This window comes from Rhinatrema bivittatum, chromosome 12, assembly GCF_901001135.1.
Source record: "Rhinatrema bivittatum chromosome 12, aRhiBiv1.1, whole genome shotgun sequence".
Taxonomy (NCBI): domain Eukaryota; kingdom Metazoa; phylum Chordata; class Amphibia; order Gymnophiona; family Rhinatrematidae; genus Rhinatrema; species Rhinatrema bivittatum.
This window is the reverse complement of record NC_042626.1, coordinates 77,348,310-77,373,615: the sequence shown is the minus strand read 5'-3', so window position 1 is coordinate 77,373,615 and position 25,306 is coordinate 77,348,310. Positions and strand designations below refer to the sequence as shown.

Below are 25,306 nucleotides of genomic sequence, written 5' to 3'. Positions count from 1 at the left end.
GGCGCCACAGGCTCTACATGCGGCCCGGTCCGGCATGCTGACACTTATAAACTAACCGAACAGCGAAAACGGAGTGCACCGAGACCCCGAAATCGAAGAGAAGGGAGAGCCGAGCCCAGCAAGTAAAAAGACTGCAAACAAAAGTTTAGGGGTTTTTTGGGGGGGGTTTGTTTTTGTTTTTTTTAAATACCTGCTTGAGCCTCCGGGTCCTGGATCAAACTGGGGGGAGTGAGCCAGGCTCCCCGGTATCACCCCCAGTGACCTCCACAAGCTGGCAAACTGGGGAAGACCCCACAGTACTTCAGCTGCCTCTGAAACCAGGGGGGGATGGTCCCCTCAGGACCTCACAACCCTCTGGGAGGTGTAATCTGGGATCTGTAGGCACACTTTGCGGTCTTCAGCACACCAGTGTTCCTATTTCCACTCCTATTTCTGGAGGCAGAAGAATACTGCCAGACTGTATGTGGCACCATCCTATATAAGGCGGAGTTTTGTTTGGTAAACTTCTGTCTCACGGCAGGATTAAATTGGGGGAAGTAACTATGCACCGATAAAGGGCACCTGCACAAAAAACAGGTGCAAATTTGTGTGGGTACATTAGAGGGAAACAATAAAAGCAAAATTACCTGCATAGTTTTGCTTTGATTATTGTGGCAAATTCCACTGTAAAACTAAAGCCTTTCATTCATGTAAATTGGCTCTCTGAAATCACTTATCCTTTTTGCAAGTAAAAGTACACATGGGAGATCAACAACATAAGGACTTTTACCTGTGGGAAAAGTAGACAGACTCAGAGGTGGGGGTTAGTTCATAGGGGGCAATAACACACGTAGTTTTGTATTTTGAAACTGTATTATTTTAAAGGCAAAAAAATCACCTGCAACTAAAGCAGCTGCAAACCTGTGCGAGTACTTTTTCCCCTGGGCATACTTTCTTTTTTGAGAACTGTGCAAAGGCTGTGGGCAAAAGTAAGCAGACATTTGAAAACTGCACCTTGAAAATCTAACCTCAGTTGAACTAAGATAGGACCAGCCTTTTAAAATAACTCTTAATTCCAAAGCATTATAGTTTCCGTGGCTCTGCTTTCTTCACAGGAGATGCAAGAAGCAGCAGCAGACGACCTGGGTCCTGCTAGGCAGTCCTCTCTCCTTGCTCTACAGCAAAAGTATGGTGACCGCTGCATTTCTCTGTTAAATCCTCCAGCAGGACCTGCTTCTAATACTTACACTTAGCTGAAAAGTGAGACATTTTCTATTGCTCTCTTATTAATGGAACTTTTATTCATAAAGAATGATTTGCCAGGCCCTTGTCATCGTTATACCAGTGAGACTTAGATGGGAGTAACCAGCCTCCCCCATCCCCATGTTTGTACTCAAGAAACAGGGCTCATAAAAACTCACCAAGGTACAATTGAGCTCCCTCCATTGCACAAGTGCACTTTTACCTATCTATTATACCCCCCTCCCTTATCTGGACTCCCTCCCCTCCCTCTATCCCTGTCCCGGAAGTTCTCCTCAGACTGGGAGGCAGGAAGAAACACTAAGCTCCTCCGCGAGACTTCCGGTGGTGGCGAACGTCAGAGATGGGGGCGGGGCCAGAGACGACTCAGACGGGAGGGAGGGAGAAGAGAGCAACAGAGAAGAGATCAGCTTAGAGACAGGAGGGAGAGAGAGAACGAGCGAGGAGAGCAACCTAGAGATAGGAGGGAAAGAGAGAGAGAGAGAGTGTAAAGCAATCTAGAGACAGGAGGGAGAGAGGGGAGAGCCACTCAGAGACAGGAGGGACAAAGAGAGGAAAATTACAGACAGGAGGGAGAGAAAGAAGAAAGCAACCTAGAAATAGAAGGGATAGAGAGGAGAGCGATACTCAGAGAAGAGCAGGGAACTGGGAAGATGCAGGTGTCTCGTGCTCTACAGAGACCTGCTGCTCTTGTGACATTAGTGAAAGTTTGCTGCAGGGACTTCTTGGTAAGTATATGCATTGAAGTCAACTTTACTGGAAGTGCAAACTGCTATTTCAGAAGCCAAAATTAGACCTGAGACTTTCTATTTCCCTCAGGTATCGAAAAAGAGAATTGCAAACCATGTATTCTGAAAAATGCAGAATTCATTTCACAAGCAGTAACAGACATGCTAATTGTATTTATAGTTGTAATTAAGCTTATTAAAGCTTTTGCCTTGCAGTTCTCCTGGGGAGAAGCCATGTTCAAACTGCTATCATAGATTACCTGTGGCAGATGTTGATTGGCCTGTGTAGTGTGATGTCTGTGATATAATTAATCTGGACCAATCAGGCATATGCCAGTTTTCAAAGCAGTGAGCTGGTGGAATCTGGTTATTGTCACTTCTACATGCAGCAAAGTTGGGTGTGCCTGGGTATATCCTTTTCCCCAGTGCAGCAGAGCTGGGAGTGCCCCTTAACCCAGTGAGGCAGAGTTGGCAGTGTCTGGGTGTGTCCATTTCCCCAATGCAGCAGAGCTGGGAGTGCCCCTTTCCCCAGTGCAACAGAGCTGGGAGTGTTCGAGTGTGTCCATTTCCCCCAGTGCAGCAGAACTGGGAGTGTCCCTTTCCCCAGTGCAGCAGAACTGGGAGTGGCCAAGTGTGCCCCTTTCCCCAGTGCAGCAGAGCTGGGTGTGTCTGGGACTGCCCCTTTCTCCAGTTCAGAAGAGCTGGAGTGTCTGGGTGTGTCCCTTTCCCCAGTGCAGCAGAGCTGGGAGTGTCTAGGTGTCCTTTTTCCCAGTCCAGCAGGGCTGGGATTTTCCATGGATAAGCAGGTCATGTAGCCATGCAGTGTGGGTGACGTCATCCGTGATGTCATGAGGTGGAGCTTTACTCTCTAAGCTCTAAGAGCTTTGCACTGCGCTTGCACTGGCATTCCTGCGCTCCTCGAGCCGTCTCCTCAGTTGTGTTTTTCCACGATTCCTCACGGATGTGTAGAGCACTCTCTCCAGTCTCATTAAAAAAGAAAAGAATACAAAAGAGGAAAAGACAATAAACAACTAGAAGATTATTATGGCGAAGACCCCGTGGTTCAAATATTGCCAATGCGGCAGAATAATGTCAGTGACCAATAGACATAATTTTTGCTATTTATGTTTCGGTCCTGACCACAAGCATGTAAAGATTGTGGGAAAATGTTCCCGCAGGCTAGACGACAAAGAGCCGAAAAAATGGAGAGGTTGAGGCATTCATCATCTTCCTATGCCTCCTCTCCTAGTGACAAACGATCATCACAGTCTTCTCCAGGTAAGAAAAACCCCAGTCTGAGACTTCATGACACGCTCATTCCGTGGATACGGATGGTCGCTCAAATAAACCACTGTCGGTGTCGATAGCGTCCATGATTCATACTCTGAATCCCGCATCTGAGCTTCCACCTATGACATAGTCAAAATCAGGCTCGGGTTCGATCATAAACATTCTGACGCAGGAGCACAAAAGCCCACTTACGATGCAACCAACGCATGCATCAGTGTTGATAGATGATTCGGCGCCTTCGACACACTCCGCATCTAAAAAACACTCGAAGCACACGATGCATAAAAGTAAAAAATCTGATCTCGACGCTGCGTCGCATAAACCGATGCATAAGCCAAAAAATACACCTCACAAGTCTTCTACCAAGACAAAGCACCTATTACAAGCTTCTGGAGCAATCTCCTTAGCACATTTGGATGCTCCACACTCCACCTGTCCCCAAGGAGGCTACCAGTCTCCTATATCTATATTACAACTCTGATATAAACCTAGAGGAATCAACAGGGATTTATCACCAGACACTGCATGCCTGCCAAAAGATCTACCTATCCACTTTAGGAAAAGACCAACTTCACAGCATGAGGATGCACGACAAGATTTAATTAGAACTCCAAACAAAAACCACGCAAGGAGGATAACGCTAGAGTCCCATCTCATAGAATATCAGCCCAGGAAACGATGTCTCAGATCACAAATCTTCTGAACAATTTTTTCCACGGTTTACCATCACATCATTCCACTCACACTTCCCCGTCTCCTTCTGGGAAATGTAAAATTACATCTATACATAGTTCTCTTTCCTCACCATTGAAGGAGCCATCCCCACAGAACTCTGTTTCACCTCCAGCCTCTCTGTATCATGAAACTCCACCAGGGAATTCTCCCTTATCCCCAAACAGTTCTACTGGAATTCCGTCAGACTCTCCAGAAGATCAGCCACAACCATCTTCACCACCAGATCTCACTTATTCCAAATTTCTAGAAAAGTTGGGCTCAGCCCTAAAAATAGAAACCCGAAAACTTTCTGACCCCAGATCTGAAGTTTTGGGAATCTTACAGATTTTAGATGTTCCATCTGAACCAACTGCTCTTCCTTCTCATCAGATTTTAGAAAACTCTTTTGGATAAAACCTGGGACATCCCATATCTTATACCTCCAACTTCCAGAAAGCTGGATCTCAAATGCAGAAAACAACTTACTATACTAATGTTCAAATTCCGCACAACTCAATTGTCGTGGAATCAGCAATGAAAAAAGCTAAGAAAAACAGGCTATATTCCAACTCTCCACCTGGGAAAGATAAAATCTTGGACAAGTTTGGATGCAAAATCTACCAAAACTCCATACTCAGTTCCCGTATCCATCAACATCAGTTCTATGTAGCCCAATACTTATATGAATGTACCCAACAATTGAAACCATTCTTCGTAATGTCACAAGGGGATGTACCTCTCCCGCAACCCTTTCAGGACTTGCAGGAAGGTTTGCGACATCTTCTAAGAACAGCGTATGAAGCCTTTGATACATCTGCCAGATCTTCGGCTATTTATATATCAGCTAGAAGATTGGCTTGGCTATGTGCAAGCAGCATACGAGAAGATATCCCTGACAAGTTAACTAATTTACCATGTAGACCGGATAACCTCTTTGGAGAAAAACTCAGACAATTTCCCAAATAAAAGAACAAAATCTGGCAGTCCAATCATTGACATCTCCTTTGGAAGCGCAAAGCACATCCAGGCGTTATTACAGCCAATACAAGAGAGGATATTACTATAGAAGGCCGTACCATTATTATCAACCGTACTATCAAAGTTATAGACACTGCCTTACCAACAGCCAAAACCTCAAGCTCAGCAGCAGGCACAAAGACCTCGACAGAGAGCCCACAGGCAGCAGAAAATTCAACCAACTCAGCCTCAACCTAAACAGACTTTTTAAAACCACTCGCCGCAACAACAATTCAGCGTACAGGGGGCAGTCTTTCCTTATTCCTTCAAGAATGATCCATAATTACCACGGACCAATGGATGATAGATATAATCTCACAGGGTTACAAACTGCAGTTCAAATATTCCCCAAAACTACCACATCCTATTCAACCCAGAACATCTCATTCGCAAAACCCCCTTCTTCAGGAAGTAAGATTGCTTCTGCAACAAAGCAATCTGATCAGTCCCATTCTCACAAAGGAAAAAGGGGTATTACTCCCAATACTTCCTCATTCCCAAAAGGTCAGGAGGTCTTTGACCTATTCTCGATCTCTGTGTTCTCAACAAGCATCTCATAAAGAAGAAATTCAAAATGACCTCTCTAAAGACAGTCCTCCTATTTCTTCAAACCAACGATTGAATGTGTTCCCTAGACCTGAAGGATGCATACACGCACATTCCAATTCACAAAGAATTCTGGTGTTACCTGTATTTCCAAGTTGGGAATCAACACTTATCAGTACAAAAGTACTACTCTCCTCTGCCCCGAGAGTCTTCACGAAATATCTTGCTGTTGTTGTGGCGCACTGTTTTTCCCTACCTCGATGATTGCTAATCATCTCCTCGAATGTTCATACCCTCCAGACTCACTTGGAGGAAACAATCACTTGTCTAGAGAGTCTAGGTTGGATCATAAATTACGAGAAATCACAACTTCAGCCCTCTCAAGATCTTCAATTCATTGGAGTAAGGATCCAGACTCCCATTTCCAGAGCCTTTCTTCCACTGGACAGAATTCAAACTTTGCGATCCCTATGTCTATCTCTCCACCATCAGAGGTATGCTTCTGTACGCCAAGTAATAATATTGTTAGGTCACATGGCTGCAGCGATACATGTAGTCCAAAGCACACAATTGCACATGAGACGTCTCTAGTGGGGACTAAAGGCCCAATGGAACCAACTGACCTAACCAATGTCCCAGAGAATTTGAATTTCAGCATCTATGAAAAAGCTCAATCCTTCAGTGTTGACAGAGGGCTCTCCACTAAGACACCCTCCTCATCAACTTATCATAACGACAAATGCATCAATGAAGGGCTGGGTAGCCCATGTCTTCCACTTAGAAACGCAGGTAGTATGGAACTCAGAGCAATAAAAAAACTCATTACTCACGTTCCAGTCATGGGTACGGAACAAATCCATAATAATTCACATGAACAACCAAGCAGCAATATTCTACATAAACAAAGGAGGGCAGGTTCCTTGTCTCTTTGCAAGGAAGCAGTTCAGATAGTAGAATGGGCAAAGAAAAACTGAGTTTTCCTTCAGGTTTCCCATCTTCCAGGCCTTGCAAACATGAAGGCAGACAAACTCAGCAGAATCTTCCATCCACACAAATGGTCTCTAAAACAGTCAGCGATGAACAAGATCTTCACATGCTGGGATACTCCAAAGATAGGTCTCTTGCATCACAAAACAACAGGAAAGTCAAAAAGCTTTGCTCAATATTCCCCAGCATACACCAATCTTCTCAGGATACTTTCCTGATACCTTGGACGAAGGGCCTCCTATATGGCTTTCCGCCAATCCCATTAATCTCACACACAATTCAGAAATGTGTAGCGGACAAAGCAGATGTGATTCTCATCGCTCCTGCTTGGCTGAGGCAACTATAGTATGTTTATCTTCTTCGTCTGTCAATCAGACCACCAATTCTGTTAGGCAACGACCCTTTTCTACTTTCACAGGACAGGGGGAATCTCATTCACCCCATGCACTAATCTCTTCAGTTGACAGCATGGAGATTGAACAGAAGGTATTGAAGGAACTAAATCTCCCTCCCAAAATCACAGATATATTGATAGCAGAAAGCCTTCTACCAGGAAAAATTACACTTTCAAATGGAAAAATGTTCAGCTTGCCTGCCTTCCACAAAAATTACTTTTGTATCTTCTTACCTCATCTTTCTCGGGTCTAGCAGTTACTTCTGTTCGTGTACACTTAAGTGCAATAGCAGCTTACCACTCAACAAGAAACAAATCATCCATCTCGTCTCGTCCTCTCATCATGGAGTTCATGAAGGGTTTAAATCACATACATCCACCTCTTCAGAAACCTCCGATTCCATGGGATATGAATCTAGTCCTCTAAGCTCTAATGAAGGTGCCGTTCGAACCCATGACAATCCTCATCCTTAAAATATCTAACCTGGAAAGTCATGTTCTTGTTAGCCATCACTTCAGTAAGGCGAGTTAAGTGAGCTTCAAGCCCTGGTAATCAACTTTCCATTTCTACAATTCCACCATGATAAGGTCTTATTAAGGACTCACCCTTCCTTCCTACCAAAAGTAGTCTCATCCTTTCACTTAAATGAATCGATCTCCTTACCAGTCTTTTTCCTGAAACCACACTGACGACCGTCAAAAAATTCTTCATACACTAGACTGTAAAAGAGCTTTAGCTTATTACAAGAGCAGAATTCAGTCTATCAGACATACATCTCAGCTATTTGTTTCCTTTAACCCAAATAACCCAGGTCAATCAGTTTCCAAAAGAACTCTCTTGAATTGGCTTATAGCATGCATTCACTTCTGTTATTCTCAAAAATCCATGACTTTATCAAATCCAATTAACGCTCATCAGATCAGAGCCACAGCCACTTCTATAGCGCATGTGCAAGGTGAATCCATTCAAGACATCTGCAGAGCAGCAACATGATCTTCGATTCACATTTTCACTCCACATTACTGCTTGGACCAGCAGTCCACTACAGACAGTGTGCTGGGATCGGCAGTTCTACACCACATCCAAAATTCCTAACGGCTGTCCGCAGCGCACAGGTTGCTCTTCACCATATCAGAACCTTACCTGTAAAGCAACCTATGTGCTTGGGACTCCCATGCTGCATGGTTAAATGACCTGCTTATCGATTGGAAAAAAGCAATTTGCTTACTGTAAACAGTGTTTCCGTAGATAAGGAATTTAGCCATGCAATTCCCCCCTACCTCCCTGGGACTACCATTTCTTACGGCATCTACACTCACAACTAGCTTGAAAACTAACTGAGGCGATGGCTCGAGTAGCATGGGAACCCCGATGCAAGCACAGTGCAAAGCTCTTCAAGCTTAGAGAGTAAAGTTCCACCTCGTGACATCACGGATGACATCACCCACCATTTACAGTAAGCAAACTTGCTTGTATCTTGGAGTGTCCCTTTCCCCAGTGCAGCAGAGCTGGGCGTGTCCCTTTCCCCAGTGCAGCAGAGCTGGGAGTGTCTGGGTGTGTCCCTTTCCCCAGTGCAGCAGAGCTGGGTGTATCCCTTTCCCCAGTGCAGCAGAGCTGGGAGTGTCCCTTTCCCCAGTGCAGCAGAGCTGGGAGTGTCTGGGTGTGTCCCTTTCCCCAGTGCAGCAGAGCTGGGTGTATCCCTTTCCCCAGTGCAGCAGAGCTGGGAGTGTCCCTTTCCCCAGTGCAGCAGAGCTGGGCGTGTCTGGGTGTATCCCTTTCCCCAGTGCAGCAGAGCTGGGAGTGTCTGGGTGTGTCCCTTTCCCCAGTGCAGCAGAGCTGGGTGTATCCCTTTCCCCAGTGCAGCAGAGCTGGGAGTGTCCCTTTCCCCAGTGCAGCAGAGCTGGGAGTGTCTGGGTGTGTCCCTTTCCCCAGTGCAGCAGAGCTGGGAGTGTCCCTTTCCCCAGTGCAGCAGAGCTGGGAGTGTCTGGGTGTGTCCCTTTCCCCAGTGCAGCAGAGCTGGGTGTGTCCCTTTCCCCGGTGCAGCAGAGCTGGGTGTGTCCCTTTCCCCGGTGCAGCAGAGCTGGGCGTGTCCCTTTCCCCGGTGCAGCAGAGCTGGGAGTGTCTGGGTGTGTCCCTTTCCCCAGTGCAGCAGAGCTGGGTGTATCCCTTTCCCCAGTGCAGCAGAGCTGGAGTGTCCCTTTCCCCAGTGCAGCAGAGCTGGGAGTGTCTGGGTGTGTCCCTTTCCCCAGTGCAGCAGAGCTGGGTGTATCCCTTTCCCCAGTGCAGCAGAGCTGGGAGTGTCCCTTTCCCCAGTGCAGCAGAGCTGGGCGTGTCTGGGTGTATCCCTTTCCCCAGTGCAGCAGAGCTGGGAGTGTCCCTTTCCCCAGTGCAGCAGAGCTGGGAGTGTCTGGGTGTGTCCCTTTCCCCAGTGCAGCAGAGCTGGGTGTATCCCTTTCCCCAGTGCAGCAGAGCTCGGAGTGTCCCTTTCCCCAGTGCAGCAGAGCTGGGAGTGTCTGGGTGTGTCCCTTTCCCCAGTGCAGCAGAGCTGGAGTGTCCCTTTCCCCAGTGCAGCAGAGCTGGGAGTGTCTGGGTGTGTCCCTTTCCCCAGTGCAGCAGAGCTGGGAGTGTCCCTTTCCCCAGTGCAGCAGAGCTGGGAGTGTCCCTTTCCCCAGTGCAGCAGAGCTGGGTGTGTCCCTTTCCCCGGTGCAGCAGAGCTGGGAGTGTCTGGGTGTGTCCCTTTCCCCAGTGCAGCAGAGCTGGGAGTGTCTGGGTGTGTCCCTTTCCCCAGTGCAGCAGAGCTGGGTGTATCCCTTTCCCCAGTGCAGCAGAGCTGGGTGTATCCCTTTCCCCAGTGCAGCAGAGCTGGGAGTGTCCCTTTCCCCGGTGCAGCAGAGCTGGGTGTGTCCCTTTCCCCGGTGCAGCAGAGCTGGGAGTGTCTGGGTGTGTCCCTTTCCCCAGTGCAGCAGAGCTGGGAGTGTCCCTTTCCCCAGTGCAGCAGAGCTGGGTGTGTCCCTTTCCCCGGTGCAGCAGAGCTGGGAGTGTCTGGGTGTGTCCCTTTCCCCAGTGCAGCAGAAGCTGGGAGTGTCCCTTTCCCCAGTGCAGCAGAGCTGGGTGTGTCCCTTTCCCCAGTGCAGCAGAGCTGGGAGTGTCCCTTTCCCCAGTGCAGCAGAGCTGGGAGTGTCTGGGTGTGTCCCTTTCCCCGGTGCAGCAGAGCTGGGAGTGTCTGGGTTGTGTCCTTTTCCCCAGTGCAGCAGAGCTGGGAGTGTCTGGGTGTGTCCCTTTCCCCGGTGCAGCAGAGCTGGGAGTGTCCCTTTCCCCGGTGCAGCAGAGCTGGGAGTGTCTGGTGTGGTCCCTTTCCCCAGTGCAGCAGAGCTGGGAGTGTCTGGGTGTGTCCCTTTCCCCGGTGCAGCAGAGCTGGGAGTGTCCCTTTCCCCGGTGCAGCAGAGCTGGGTGTGTCCCTTTCCCGGTTGCAGCAGAGCTGGGAGTGTCTGGGTGTGTCCCTTTCCCCGGTGCAGCAGAGCTGGGAGTGTCCCTTTCCCCGGTGCAGCAGAGCTGGGAGTGTCTGGGTGTGTCCCTTTCCCCGGTGCAGCAGAGCTGGGAGTGTCTGGGTGTGTCCCTTTCCCCGGTGCAGCAGAGCTGGGAGTGTCCCTTTCCCCGGTGCAGCAGAGCTGGTGTGTCCCTTTCCCCAGTGCAGCAGAGCTGGGAGTGTCTGGATGTGTCCCTTTCCCCAGTGCAGTAGAGCTGCGAGGGTCTGGGAGTGTCTCTTTCCCCAGTGCAGCAGAGCTGGGAGGTCGGTGTGGGTCACTTTCCCCATTGAGTTTCTCTTTGAGATTTGTATTGCAGTTTAGTTGCTGATGGATGTTGCATGTGTACACCTGTTTGAGCAAAGCCAGAACTGAATTTTTAGGGGGCCCAAGCTTAACATTGGGGAGCACTGTGCTAGCCTGCCACATCCCTTACATCATCCTATGTGAGTCTTCACAGCAGTGGCTACAAAACCTTTTAATTTATGGAAACACACTGTATCTTCTGTTTTTCATTCTTTTTGCCCTGGCTGTGTCTCTCTATCGCTCTGTGCTTATGGCACCTACCTTATAAATTTTTGCAAGTGTTAATCTCTCAGACTGATACAGAGCAATTACATCAACAGGCTTCCCACACCAGGCATTCTTGGACTTTTAAGGTGCGGAGAGGATGGGGGATAATTACCTGTGAAAAGTAAACAGAAGGACTTTAATAGTCAAAATCTTTACAGCACTAGCCCAAAGGTAGTGTTATTTCCCTTTCCAAGTTAGCCAGGGATCATGGACTGGAGTGATTCCAATGCCTCCAGGCCCTCTGACTGCTGTATCATTTAGGACTGACTCAAAGACCAATGCAATAAGATGTGTGTTAAAATGTGCGCTCATACTGGATTCCTGATGCAATATGTAAATGAGCGCCTGTGTAAAAATGGACGTGCTAGGGCAGAATTGTGCATCCCTAGTGCTCAAACGCAGCAGGCACCCCCAAATGCAATGGCCACGCATCCATTTTAGCCTCCTTCAGGCCGGGTTCACCCCTTGCTGTTATGTGTGTAAAGTATGCATCTAGAATTGGTTTTTTTTTTGTTTTTTTTACATCAAGCCATTATACATTTATTTTTAAACCTCATAACCAGTATATCTAAGTGTCACAATGATACTGAGGAGGAACCACAGAGGACAGTATTTTTCAATTTCTCATGAGCCCTTGACCTGTGGATTTACTAAATGCTACCTCCAGGGCTGGAATTAAATTTGCTGCGTTAAAAAATGTGCATTAGGTGCCCAGCGATTTTTTTGCAAGGGGGGGAGGGGGTAATAGCTAATAGACTCATTTACATGGAATTTACATGTGATGAGCGCTATCGGCTACGCCTTTGTTTGGGCACACATTTTGGATGCACTAATCTCCTTCCAGTGCTACTCTAGCATGTCCAACTGCATTTAAACCTGGGCGCTAGGCCAGCTGCGCCATGAGCCTGCTGCTATGTGAGGGGCAGACGCCTCCCCGCAGCTGCACCCACTGCCACCTATAGCTGACCAGCCCATCAGATCTATGACTCAGAAGTGCAATCTCTCTTCATTAATGCAGGTACGAACATTTATTGATGTTTCCCAGGCTCCTGCCCAGCCTGTGATTGCAGCCAAACATCCATTCCAGGTTGATTTATTGGCAAATAAACAGTACCCATGGTGTGCTTGTGGCCACAGCAAGAAGCAGGTACATATGGAATGTGCTCATTCTTTAAAAAAAAATCATTTTGAAAAGGTGCCAGCCTGTTGCAATCTATAACTGGCTGGCTCCATGTATGCAGACTTGTCTCTTTCTAGATGCATCTGCCTGGATCTGTAAGTATGCATGCTTGCTTAGGTCTCAGCATATTTTTTGCTTTCTGTTTTTTTTCTCTGTCTATTTTAATTATCTTTTGCTGTGACTTTTTCTTCTCCCTCTATTTATCTATATGAAAAACTCCATCCACATTTTTTTGTTCTTTTTCAGCCCTTTTGTGATGGATCACATAAGAAATCTGCACCTGGTTTATCTTCACTAAAGTTTACTGTGCAGGAAGCCAAGACAGTGTGGTTGTGTGGGTGCAAACAGAGCAAGAACCCTCCATACTGTGATGGCACTCACAAAGAGGAGTTTGTGCAGAAAGCTGAACTCCACACTTGTCCATGAAAACACAGAGGAGGGCAAGAAAAGGTACTGGGAAAAGTGCACTAATCTGCATAGGTTTAGTTACTCCAAAGTGGATAGAACTGGTTTATCTTCTTGATTTGAGAGCTAGGAATTATCTGAAGTCACCAGTGCTAATTCATTTTTCTTCTCAGTGTATTATAGATAGAATAACCTAATGGTAAAAATAAACTTATTGGCAAGTCCCATTGCTAGCTCTCTGGTCTGCTCTACTTGTGTGTGTGTTATAGTCTCCAGCCAAGAGCGCCGGGGGCTCCCTCCTTTCCTCATCAGCTAGCATGAGTTGGATGTGAAGCCAATGGTCCTACAATGATAGCATGTGCTTCTCTAAAACGAGCAGTAGTTTTATCCTAGAACACCTACTCTCTGCTTTGTAAACTTTTACTCACAGCAGTGAGCAGGTGTGGTGTGAAACGCCACGATCAGTCTCCATTAATAGTAATAAGCTAGGATGGACATGTAGCACAAGCTCCCGTTTATTACATGTACAAGGCTGCACAGTTACACAAAACTAACAATGGAAGGTTATCTGAATATATTACACTACATTAAATGTTGCATAGGATGCAAAGAGACAGAGCAACTTGTGTACAATGTAGAAAGCAACTTTCTTTCCTGTGCTATGTACATGACACATTTACACTCATCAATATTCCAAGAAAAAAAAGTTTTAACAATAAAATGGATTCAACATTAGGCTGCTGGTTCATGAGCAAAAGGTGAATAAAGTTTCCTTTTCCAACTATTTAAAAAAAACCTTTTCTTATACTTTGGCCACAGCTTGTAGGAGGCTGAGACACTAGTGTGTGCCTTCATGCCAGTCTTGGCTAACAGCAGGACAGATTTATATACAACTCAGCCTTTTAAGCAGACACAGGAGGTCCTGCCCATCCAGATCTTATACAGACAAACTTGCACACGGTGTTTTTTTTCCTCAAGTACATATAAAACAGTTAGGTTTTAAGTGCCCCTGTGTAAACCTATCATGTCTGTATAAGTGTGCTTTCCTACACAATACAATGTGTTATGCACAGAAATACATTTCCATGGGGTTGGGTTAGCTATAGGAAGCCTCACTGGGGCCTGAGTGTCCCACAAATGGTATTGGGGAATCTTGTGATCCTTGCTCTTTGCAGATTTCATAAGCCAAGGGGTGTTTTTTTTCCTAGCAGGAAATGTAAGGGTTGTCTTGTCCCAATCCCCTCCTCTTCAGCACCTGTTTTGCCTACAGCCTGTGGCTGCCGGCATCAACTTTGATGTCCAAAAGACAATGAAAACAATTGGTGGAAAGTAAAATCTGATTTAAAATTCACCACAGCCATTTTTATAACACTTATACAAACACAATTTCCATTGTCTCTGAGTATCTATCGTGGGGTAATGTGGCTAGGGGCAGCTGGGAGCTCTTGTCCTGGGATACTGGTTAGTATTGGGTGCCCTAGTCTTTCAAGGCCCATGTTTGGTATCTATGGCTGGGGTACGGGGGGGGGGGGGGGGGCTTCCGTTTTCCAGATTTCACACTACAAACAAAGGGGCAGAAATCTTCCCTCCCCTATGTATCTACCTCTCTGTCCTCATCCCCTAAGAAGCAGCTCTTTACATTTGCCTGAATTCCTGAGACTAGAGCCATCCTAATCCCACCCCTACTACAGGCGAGAGGCAGTAAGCATGAAATTGGTAAATATAATGCAGATGAAGAAGCCCACAGGAGGCAATTTCAGCTAGGAAGCACGTTGGTACATTTCCTTTTACACAGCAGCAGACAAGCCATGATGCAGAAGAGGTGGTGGGAGAGGACCTGAGCTCCTGGCCAGAGGCCCACCTCCACCACAGCTGGGTGGGGGCGGCCTCTCTGACCCAGCCTTTTCTCAAGTAGTCCCAAAAAACACAGACACTACCACTCTCCACCTCACACAAAACAAATTCAAAGAGAACATCACACCATCAGGGTAGGAAAGAGTTTGGAGAAAGCGGCCACTGGCTAACACTTCCTTGTTGCCCATTAATAATCTTTGCTACATCCAGGCAGGAGCCAAGCTACAACCAAGACCCATTTATTGCTCCTAACAGAAATTCCCAGCTCCATAGGCGGGTGCCTTTGGCTGATTTGAACCACACTTACCAATATTTTCTGGGTTTAGAAACTCCACCGTTACTGCTTCATTAAATCTCAGCACCTTACGGTATGTAGCTTTGTAAGATTAAAACAAAATATAGTTCAAAGGGAATGCACCATATTTATGGATGTTGGTTAAAATTTAAATTATTATTGTCAAATCAGTAGAAAATAAGTCTTTTTATGTACATATTTATATAAATAATCCATCAGGTTAAGGGAGAAACTGAAATTCCATTGACAGTCACTTTGTGCCCCCTGCTGGAAGAAGGAGGTAATTGGTGACAGTGAGAGGGTCCCATTCGCTTGAAGATCTGTGGGGGTCTGGGGGCTGCTGAGGTTTGGTGATCCATGGGAAGGGGCTGAGGAGGCGGATGGTACAATGGCAGGGCTGTTGGCTTTGTCACTGAGTGAATCGCACTCTGAAATGCTGCTGGTGTTGGTACCCTCCGAGTTGGCAGACTGCGAGAGTTTTAACCGCTTGCAGGTAGGCTGCACCCGGTATTTCAGGGCAAGAGGGCCATTCTGTACCAAGAAAAAGAAAAATGGGTAGATGGCAGTCAGTGTTGCATTACTGTGATATGCCTGGGCTTATAGACAGGGGTTTAATAGAGCAGATCAAAGATACTTAAATGAAAACAGATTGCTAAACTAGTCAATTAAAAGCATTTATATGAGCCGCTTAATCCAACTCAAAGCAATTTTACAGCAATAGCAACATATAATATCATCAAAATGTAATAAAATATTGCTGGCATTTATCATTGTATTAAAAGCAGTGCTGTTCAGGATCGTGGCTTGACTGTGCCTGCTAGCACCACCAGTACAGGGTGGGGAAGCAGCTCAGCATTCGGACAGCTCCAGTGCCCAGAGGCTTTTTACCTAGCAAAATTCTTGAATGAACAGGGCCTTAGTTACTTCTTGAAATGTCTATAGGCAGGGACAGTGCTTCCATTAGGTGACGTAGAGTGCCACGCCTTGGAGGGTGAAGGGGGGACATCAAAATCATGGGAGGAGCAACCAGCAGAGCCCATCCTGCTGGCAGCTGTAGAGTACAGGAAATGCAACCCGTCAGTAAGTCTCAGGGATAAGAAAGATACAAGAGCGATGGTTGTCTAGGGCATCTAATACTCTTGCAGCGGCCCTCTCTATCTGACCTTCTAGAATATAGCTATATATTTTAGTGGCATTAGTACAGGATGTTACAATTTCTGCAACTTTATTGGCAGAGAATACATAAAGTCCTCAATCTGGGCAGAAGAACACTTGAGCCCGGATGCGACTCACAGCTATCTGTTTTATTTTCACCATGAACTCACGCCTGTCCTCGAGAGGCGGCAAGAGGTTTCCAAGGAAAGGGGAATGTGCTGGCAGGGACGCTGATGGCACCTGCTGTAATCACTCCAGTTGACAATGGATGTCCTTAGATTTTATTAATTTAATAGTCGCCTAACACAAGAGGACTGGGCGATATACAAAGGAACATGCATAATAAAGTGCAAAAACAGAATAAAACTTATTTCAGGATTTGTTTTTTTTTAATTATTACAAAGTCAGCATAAAACTAAATAAAATACTAAAAACTTCTCTAGGTCACAGCATAGATGCAGTACTTAGGAACACAATTTCCACAATGTCACATGCACAGCCCCTCCACACATCCAGGGATGGGCAGGTTACCTACCCTTCTCCAGGGGTAAATATAGGTAATGTCCATAAGGGTGTAATAGTCCTTCAAGAGCTCATCTTCGTACAGGACCTCCACCTGCAGGAGAGGAAAACCTATCAATTGGATAAAAAGGCTCTAAACTGTAATAAAGCACTTTGCAAACACTTGTACAGGGAGATGGGAAGCCTGTCCTGAAAAGTATGGGTTTTATACAACACATTGCTGCTCTTTTCCTTAAAACGATGCACGTGATGCAGATCCATGAAGAAAGTAAAAGGGATGGATCAGTGTAGTCCTTCTCCGATTCTGGAGGGGGAGGTTTGTGTGCACTACCACCTAGCAGAAGAATGGAAATAAGAAGTCTATCTCCCTGGACGTGAAATAACCACCTGGAGACACCATCTTCTGACAACGGGACAGAAACAGAGCAAACTAAAGCTAGAAAGGAGGAGAAGGTAACTGCAGAGCTGTCAACAATTTGCCTTACAGCCAAAACCCCTGCTACTTACTTTGTATTTGCTAGGAACATCCATCTTATTGTGCAGAAACTTGGCCAAATGCATTATGGTCATGGCAGCAGGACATCGAAGGAACCTTACACCGTTCTTCTATGGAGAAGACATGAAGGGAATGGATTTACTGCAAAAGCAAACCAAGCAGAGTGTCTGAGGCAGGGCTGCTTTCTACATACAGCCTGGAATGGGGAACGAAGAGCCCTTCCCATAAGCCACTCTTACTATAGCAGTCTAAGGTGCCTTCGGATAGCAGAAACCATTCCCCGAGTTGTGGCCTGGCCAGGAACTAGTGCTTCCAGACACAGAGCTCCCTACTGCCCTCATCTATGGAGCTTCAGCTCTCCAGGAAGGCCACAGTATCTGCAGCCTTTCCAACCCCCCCGCCCCCCCCTAAATAAATACCTACACTGGAAAGTGGACCTTTCCTGTCATATGTACCTTTGTACCTTTTCTAATTCTGCTCTGTCCTCCTTGAGAAGAGGTGACCAGGAGCAACAAAAATGATAAAGGGGATGGAGCATCTCCCCTAGGATGAGAGACTATGCAAGGCAGGGCTCTTCAGCCTGGAGAAGAGACGGTTGAGAGGGGACAGGATAGAAGTTTTATAAAATCATGAGAGGGGTGGAATGGGTAAATAAAAGATGGTTATTTACCCTTTCAAATGATACTAAAAACAAGGGGACCCTCCATGTCACTAACAACCAGCAGATTCAGAACAGTTCATAGAAAGTGCTTTTTCACTCTGTGCACAATCAAGCTCTGGAATATGTTGGTAGAGGAAGTGATCCAGGAGACAATCATAGCGGGCATAAAAGAGGTTTGGACAAGTTCCCGAAGGAAAAGCCCATAACATTATTAGCCAGGCAGACTAAAGAGACCTATTGCTGTCCCTGGGAGTTAACAGGAATAAGATAATTTATGGGATCTATCGGCACTTGTAACTTGATGCCAGGCAGCAAGGACCTTTGACCCAGCATGGCACTTTTTATGTTCTTAAGTGAAAAGTCTGTAGAGGCCTGAACTACAGGGCACTTCACAAGCATTACAGCAAGGGGTAACGGAACACCTTTTTGGTTAGTGGGGAGAGTGGGGCAAATAAACCAACCTGTACCCTTGACTGCCCTAGTTGCTGATGCAATGTGGGGGCAATAAGTTAGTAAGCCCATGGCCCCTGTGGCCTACCCCATTCCACTGCCTTTGACTACAACAGGGCTTCCGAAACCTTTCCTGCTGACCCCACAGCAGGACAGGTTTGCAGGAGATCCAGGAAGTGCATGCAGATTTTATTTCATGCATATTCAATGTCGGCTCCAGTTTATTCATTGTGCATCTCCTGCAGACAGGTTGTGGGGGTCACCAGGGGAGCCCTGCACCACACCAGTCCCTCCAAGACCCTGCAGCACAAAAAGCACACAGCTCTCATTATCACTGTTCTACACTCACCTTTTCTTTCTTCAGCTCCCCATTTTCAATGGATTCTTTATTTTCTTCCCTGCCCAAAAAAAAAAAAAAGCAAAATGATGGAGGTGCTCCGGCATTCTAACCTGGACTGAAGAGTGCCCACCCCATCTGTTTATCTCGCACCCGCCAGATCTTCCTGCAGAAGGAGCAGCCTTCCTCCCATCACGAAGGAGGGAGAGCGCCACAAGAATGTGTCCATGCTTCCCTATAATGAAAGGGAGAGGAGATTTCCAAGGGCCCTTCTGCCAGGGGTTTACTTTTCCTGAAAGGAGTCCAAGTCTGCTGAATGCATTGCCAATGGCAGGCTTGAGAAGCGTGTGTAGGATATCAGAGACTGCGCGAGTGAACATCTGGAATTTATAAAAGGTGCAACACCCCCCGAGCACATCCTTACAATGTGACCATGACAAATTGTTGGTATGTGAGCCTTGGATGATGGCGCATAGCTCTTCTCAAAGCTCATGCTATTCATTGCTACACCACAACAGTCATTACAAAACAGACATAAGGGAGATTTTCAAACGTTCTCTTTAAAAATACAAGAATAGGAAAACTGTACAGCTGCAGGCTTGTCCGGTCTTTGTAGATCTGTCTTAGGGCCTGTTTACCAAGCATTCAGAATGGGAGAAAAGCCTTAGTAAATCAGGCCCCTAGTTTGTAAGTGTATTGTTCTATAAATTCTAACGTAGTCTGCTATAATAGAAATAAATAGAAATAAATAACTGTAGAAAAACACTCTACATAGAAAGATTTATAACTGTTTGAGAGAGAAAGAGGTGGAAGGAATGAAGTTGTGCTTTCTTTGTATTAGCATCCAGAAGAAGCAAAGCATGCATGTTCTGTGTTAGATTGAGAAGTGGAAATGATTTGAAATTCAGTCCTTTTTAGTCCTCTCATAAGCTCACCCTGAATAGGACAGATGCTTAATTCTGTAATTAAAGATTCAGCAGTGGTCACTTTCCCAAAGTCATAAGCAAGACAAATAGCAAGCCAAGGAAGTGCCCATTTAACCTGCTGGGCCTTGGATTTCATCTTCCATTATAATGGTCAGTCCTCTGTTTTGCCAATAAGACGACCTTCGCATCTTGCATGAAAGATGTGAAGAGGGTGGACTCTGCCTTACCTGTTCCCTTCATAGAACTCGATGGATAAACTGACTATCTCGTTGTCCCGCAGGGCAGCCTTCTCCTTCTCCTGGTCTGTCACTTCACTGCGAGCTTCGTTGGCGTCACTGAGCACTGCAGAACATCACAAGGGGAGAGGCAGGAACCAAATGTGTAGTCAAAACAGTACAGAAAAGAGAGCAAATGAAAGAGCCTGGAAAAGCAGCCTCCAGATCCCTACCATCTGGCAGCGGGTAAGCCGCGTAGAAGGCACGTCTCCTCTTCATCTCATCTGACAGAAAAGAAATCCAGAGTAAGTGGAAGAGATTTGGAAATGAGCAGGCACTGTGTGGGGAGGGCTTAGCTTCTGTACCTTTAAAAAGACCTGGCACCAGTTTATAGACGATATCCTGTAAGGTTTTGTCCAACCTGAAAGGAAGGAAGAGTCCAAAGTGAGCAACGATGCAGAAGAGGCTGAACTGTTTCCACACGGAGCACAGATGATCCCTGGCCCCATCCCGTTTCCATGCAAGAGGCTGGCAAACAGCCACACACATATCCATTTCATCTTTATGATGATATATTTGGGCCACTGTGGGGCTTGTTCATAGGTGTCAGATAATCTGATACCTCCAGGTCAATCTGACACTAACAACAGGATTTTATGTTTTATCTTGGGCCATCCTGTAGCTCGTTTCTTGTGGGCACGAATATATCAAAGGCACGTTTTACTTTCTCGGGCATCTTTCCCCTTACTTTTAAAGGGCATAGGAAGAAGAGGAAAAGAACCACAACTGACCTGATACTGAGGAGGGGCCTGGTTTTATGAACTTGGGTATCACACATAGGGCAGAATTTGTTGGCTTCCAAGTAAGGGACTATACAGGTCTTACAGACTGAAACAAGAGAGAAAAAAAGGCAGAAACATAAAAACAAGGCAACACAACTTCAGATATGAAGGGAGGCAGCTCTTTGGGCGTGGGTGTGTGTGTTGGGGGACGAGAGATGCAGGAGTGGGATATCTACGAGATATTCAGGGGAAACAAGAGGGCATTAAGCAGGTTCATTGCAGCCAGGATGGATCCCCTGACATAAAATCCTTCAGGTAAGCTGCCTTAGGCCAGGAAATCATCCTTCAACAGGCTTAGTCTACTCCAGCTCGTATCATCATTATAGTGAAACTTTTGTAATATAGAAATGCTGACCACAGATAAGGACTTCCTTGGGCAAAGCCACAGATCCCAGCTGATCTCTGACAGTCTCCTCACTTAGCCTGGGATAGGACCCCTACTGGTGAAAGGTTCTTAAAATCTTACATTTTTTTGGGCTCCATCACTTCCCCTGCCCTGCATCCACCATTCTTTCCAAGAAGGAACTTGTCCTGATATTACTCCTCATAGCATGATTTCTTGCTCTAGGGTATTCTTTCAACTGAAAGACATGTGCTTCTTCTATATTATTTATACCTTTCAGGTATATAATGTCCCTATCATATCTCCTCTAGGTTATACAAGTTTAAGTCCTTGGGTCTCACCTCACCGGGATTCTGGCACAGACCTATCTATATCCTAAGGTACAGATGCAGTATCACCTCCTTTCTCCTATTAGTTATACCTCCCCCTTGCATTCCTGGAGCTCTGGTTACCACTTTGCTGTACTATCTTATCACTCGGAGGTCTCTTCTCGTCAGTATAGCTCAGTATACTGTGCTCCTTGGACTTTTCCACCCTAAATTCATGACTGCACATTTTTCCCCATTAAAACTCAGGTGCCAAGTATTCAACACTCCTCGAGCTTTGTCAGATCTCTACTCCTTCAGGGGTGTTCACTCTGTTACAGATCCTAGTGTCATCTGCAAAAAGACAAAACTTTTCCTATTAACCCCAAAAGTGCATTCAAAGTTTCCCCAAATCTCTGTCATAGAATTGTGGAGCATTCCAGGACAACATGGGCTTCAGGCAGTTTGGGCCTCACTGTCTCATTCCCCTTGGTCCAGACTGACTCTGCACATACCCTACCCCCTTCATCGTCAAACTAACCAGTTCCATATCCATCGCAGCAGACAGAAGCCAAAATATTTCACTGAGGGGTGGAGAACTTGGAGCAGGTTCACCACTGTTTTTTTGCAGACAAAAATTCTACAATGCATTGTGATCCCAGTCCAACACCTGATCAAAAAATGAAAGGTAAAAGAACTTTACAATAGAGCACACCTATGTCCACAAGACCTCTGTAAAGGATAAAGTATGCATACCTATCCTTCCAGCGGAAAGCAAACCCCCTAACATTTTACCATGCAAAGAAGAAAAAAAGTCATCCCCGAAGTGTGGACAAAGCACACCAGGTAATCGATAGCTTCTTGCCAGCTTCCATCCAACTGGGATACAGGGAGTTTCTCTCATTACAACCCCCTTCATCTCTCAGGGTACATGGGAGCAATAAATGTACTTACAGGTGTGTAGACACTCCACAATGGTGGTGGCGTCAATGAAGTACCCCCCACACAGAGCGCACATCAGGTGGGGATTCAGCTCGGTGATCTTTATCCTCCTGGTTCTCTGCATTTTCACCAGCTGCCTCAGGTATCTTCAAACAAACCAAAAGAGAATCAGACAAAGACAAGTAAGAGCCACGAGTTAGAATCCCCTGTATAAACTAGCCCGAAGTGAAAAGGCTGCTTAGCACAGAGGATCTCCTCTCCCCCTAAACCAAAAGTGTAAGGGATCGCCAAACTCTGAGCCCCATCCCCACTGCATCGCTTGCCCCCTTATCTCCTCTAGCCAAATTAAAAGGCCACTTCTCCCAACCAAAGTTCAGATCTGAGGCCTGATACCCTTCTCCCTCCCTCATCCAAGGCACAGCGTGAGGCAGGAGAGAGTTATCTGCCCTCCTGCCCCAGAGCAGGCAGTTTTAAAAATAGAACCAGCTGATCTTTCATGGTATGTGCATAAACCCCATCTCTATCTCCATCTCCCCAAATCCCCAGTTTGTGTGTGAAACTCAGTTACGTAACCACTTTTATGCACACATACCCTGTGCAATTTTATAAAGGAGCAATTTCTGGCAGAAACCCATGTTTACGGACATAAAGTGCTTTGAAACTCAAATACTACATGTTAGCTGCTTTTCTCCCAGTTAACGTGGAGTCCAACCCATCAGAATAGGCTCCCCTTTCCCCAAAATGTTCTCCAGTTCCTAACCAATCTAAAGCTCTGGTGCCTGCACCACTGCCTCATCCGTGCACGGAGACTCGAGCTCAGCCTGCCTCTGGGGGTCTGCGCATGCCACAAAGAGAATTTCTGAGAATGCAACTCTGCAGATCCTGGATTTCAATTTCCTACGTAAGAGCCTGCCACAGCCTTCCTTCTGCACTGGTACCCACATGTACCATGAAGGCCAGCTCCTCCCTGGCAATTTCTAAAAATCTTATCTATGTGAAGGGTGAGGTCTGCCACCTTCACACCAGACAGACAAGTTACTAAGCAATCCTCACACCCACCAGCTATCATTATTTATTTCATTTGATTGGCTGCTAATTGATGCCATAATCAGCAAAGTGGTTCTACATTCCTAATGATCAAATCACAAAATTAGGACAGCAGTCCTATGGCTTCCCTCTTGGAGACACATCCTCAGGGCAGCTCCAGAATCCCTTCCTGCCACACCAAGGTAATGCAATGCTTTCCTTCCAGAGGACCTTGCTCCTCTCCAAAACAGCACAAGGGTTACCAGAATGGTCCCACCTCCATTCAACTATGTACTGGAAGGTCTCCTCTATATACCTCTGTCTGCCTCCCCTCCTGCAGGTTTGTCAGAAAATCAAACACTTTCTGCTTTGCACTAGGTGCTCACATACAGCCTCTCACCAACAACTCCATCACCACACCTATGGGCAGTTGGTGAAAAGCACTAGACTGGATAGCCCCATCCCACTGCAGTACTGCTGTCTGTATCTTGATGTTGAATAGTTAGTTTCTTAACTATGATGCTTAATCAAATTAAAATACCCTAATACATTTAAGGGACTTTATTTTAATCTGTCAACAACTTGCAAAGGACTACAGTTAATCAATTGTTAAATTATGGTTGATTACTCACTTCTTGATGTAAATCTCTAATTGACTCTTATTGTGAAAAATTTCCCTTCTAATTTTGTTAGTAATGGTTATACAAAACTATGTGACCAGGTTAGGTGGAAAAATCAAACTTCCCGATTACTTCTCCAAAAGATAGTTCTCACACCTTCCCACAGCAAAAGAATTAACTTTTTGCAAACTTTTCACACACAATAACTAATTTCCTTAACACACTTTATAGACTTTCATTCTCTATTTCTTTTGCAAGTATTAAACACGTACATTCCCCGACAAATAAATACTCAAGTGCTGATCATCCACCATCAGGTGCAGCTGATATCAGCACTCCCTCAGCATAGGAAGAGAAAAGCACAGCACAACCCAGAACCACATTCAGCAAAGCAGGGGGCAATTAAAGCCCAGAACCATATTCAGGACAGAAAGAGGCAATAAGACGGCACAGTCTACAGCATCATCATTCAGTACAAAGGGGTGATAGAAACTCTGGCTACCTCATAGCCATCTCTAGATGAAAAGGTAACCCCGTTTTTGTTTTTTTGTATATAATCTGTTTTTATTGTCACAACTGGCAAGTATGATACAAAACAAGTCAAGATCAAGTCTAAATAACTAAACAGATCCTGTACAGCTCAAATACTGTAAGATAGGAAACATCAAAATACATCATAAATAGTCATCAGACATCCTGGAGCATCTTATATGGATACCATTGAGACATTTTTACCATTAATATGGCAGAAACAAACCCCACCTTCCCTCCACTCCCCCCCCCCCCCCCCCCTTGCTGGAGAATATTGCAAACCATAGCAAAAAAAAAAAGGTACGACATATAGATCCAAAATTATATGTGAATCTAGGAGCAATAGCAACCTAGAAAAAGGAATCCACTATACAGCAATGCACGTAGAAAATCCGCTACTCGGACTGGACAGGTGAGGTACTCCTCTCTAAGGAGCTTTGATTGTCTAACCATGCCTGAAAAGGCGCCCAAGTGTGTTGAAAAGCTGACACTCTGTTTTGATGTATGGCTGTTAACCGTCCTAGCTGGTAATAAGATAACGTCCTATATTGTACCCCAGCTATGGTTGCTTCCAGTGTAATGCAATTTCTGCTCTAGCCGCAATAAAAATTTGCAAAATCAATTTCTGTGTCTGAGTGTTATGTTCTTCCAACGGTAGGCCTAAGAGAGCATGCCAGGGCTGTACATTACAGGTAACTTGCAACATATGCGCTAACCACTTAAACACTACATGCCAGAAGGTGCATATCCGTGGACACGACCACCAAACATGATAATACGTGCCACGTTCTCCTTAGCCCCGCCAACAGAGATCAGAGATAGAAGAATAGAACCTATGTAGTGCGACAGGTGTATAGTGCCAACGGTAAATCATTTTATAACAATTTTCTTGTAGCCCCGTTGATATGGAGCATTTGCGAGCCATGGTGTAAATGGTATCCCAGTCACTATCTTCCAACTGGATCCCAAAATCAGATTCCCACAGCGCCCGATATCCAGGCTCCCTGATCCTAGTATTGTTAAACAGTGTATATATTTAGGAAATAATACCTTTGATGGTCGGTGCGTGCTGGCATAGAGTTTCAAATAAGGTATTAGTAGTGCGCACAGTGTGCAATCGAAGCCCTCTGTTGATAAAGGAGCGAATCCCAGCATAAAGAAAAAAATCAATAGTCCCTTCTGAATGTA

The 25,306-nt window shown here is 45.8% G+C and overlaps 2 protein-coding genes across 2 annotated transcripts in view; one reads left to right on the top strand and one right to left on the bottom strand.

The window, feature by feature from the left end:
* Positions 1–1,677: 1,677 nt before the first annotated feature.
* Positions 1,678–12,828, top strand: CISD3 (CDGSH iron sulfur domain 3). The gene is made up of 3 exons (XM_029572827.1): positions 1,678–1,967; positions 12,032–12,160; positions 12,440–12,828. Exons 1-3 carry the CDS (start codon positions 1,893–1,895, stop codon positions 12,617–12,619), a joined length of 384 nt encoding a protein of 127 aa, XP_029428687.1. The 5' UTR covers positions 1,678–1,892; the 3' UTR covers positions 12,620–12,828.
* A 263-nt stretch (positions 12,829–13,091) lies between these two features.
* PCGF2 (polycomb group ring finger 2) overlaps positions 13,092–25,306 on the bottom strand; it is a 45,466-nt gene continuing 33,251 nt past the window's right edge. The window contains 10 exon segments of the mRNA XM_029572826.1: positions 13,092–15,053; positions 15,055–15,278; positions 16,438–16,518; positions 16,932–17,030; positions 18,381–18,429; positions 19,522–19,636; positions 19,743–19,793; positions 19,875–19,930; positions 20,301–20,397; positions 21,954–22,087. Of these exon segments, the coding sequence (XP_029428686.1) occupies positions 14,963–15,053; positions 15,055–15,278; positions 16,438–16,518; positions 16,932–17,030; positions 18,381–18,429; positions 19,522–19,636; positions 19,743–19,793; positions 19,875–19,930; positions 20,301–20,397; positions 21,954–22,065 (975 nt within the window). The 5' untranslated portion in view covers positions 22,066–22,087 and the 3' untranslated portion in view covers positions 13,092–14,962.

Excerpts from the sequence above, each read along its gene's own strand:
- CISD3 (XM_029572827.1), top strand. The coding sequence starts at position 1,893 with ATGCAGGTGTCTCGTGCTCTACAGAGACCTGCTGCTCTTGTGACATTA. Across the intron at positions 1,968-12,031 it reads TTTGCTGCAGGGACTTCTTG|GTACGAACATTTATTGATGT; the intron begins GTAAGTATATGC and ends TCATTAATGCAG. Across the intron at positions 12,161-12,439 it reads GTGGCCACAGCAAGAAGCAG|CCCTTTTGTGATGGATCACA; the intron begins GTACATATGGAA and ends GTTCTTTTTCAG.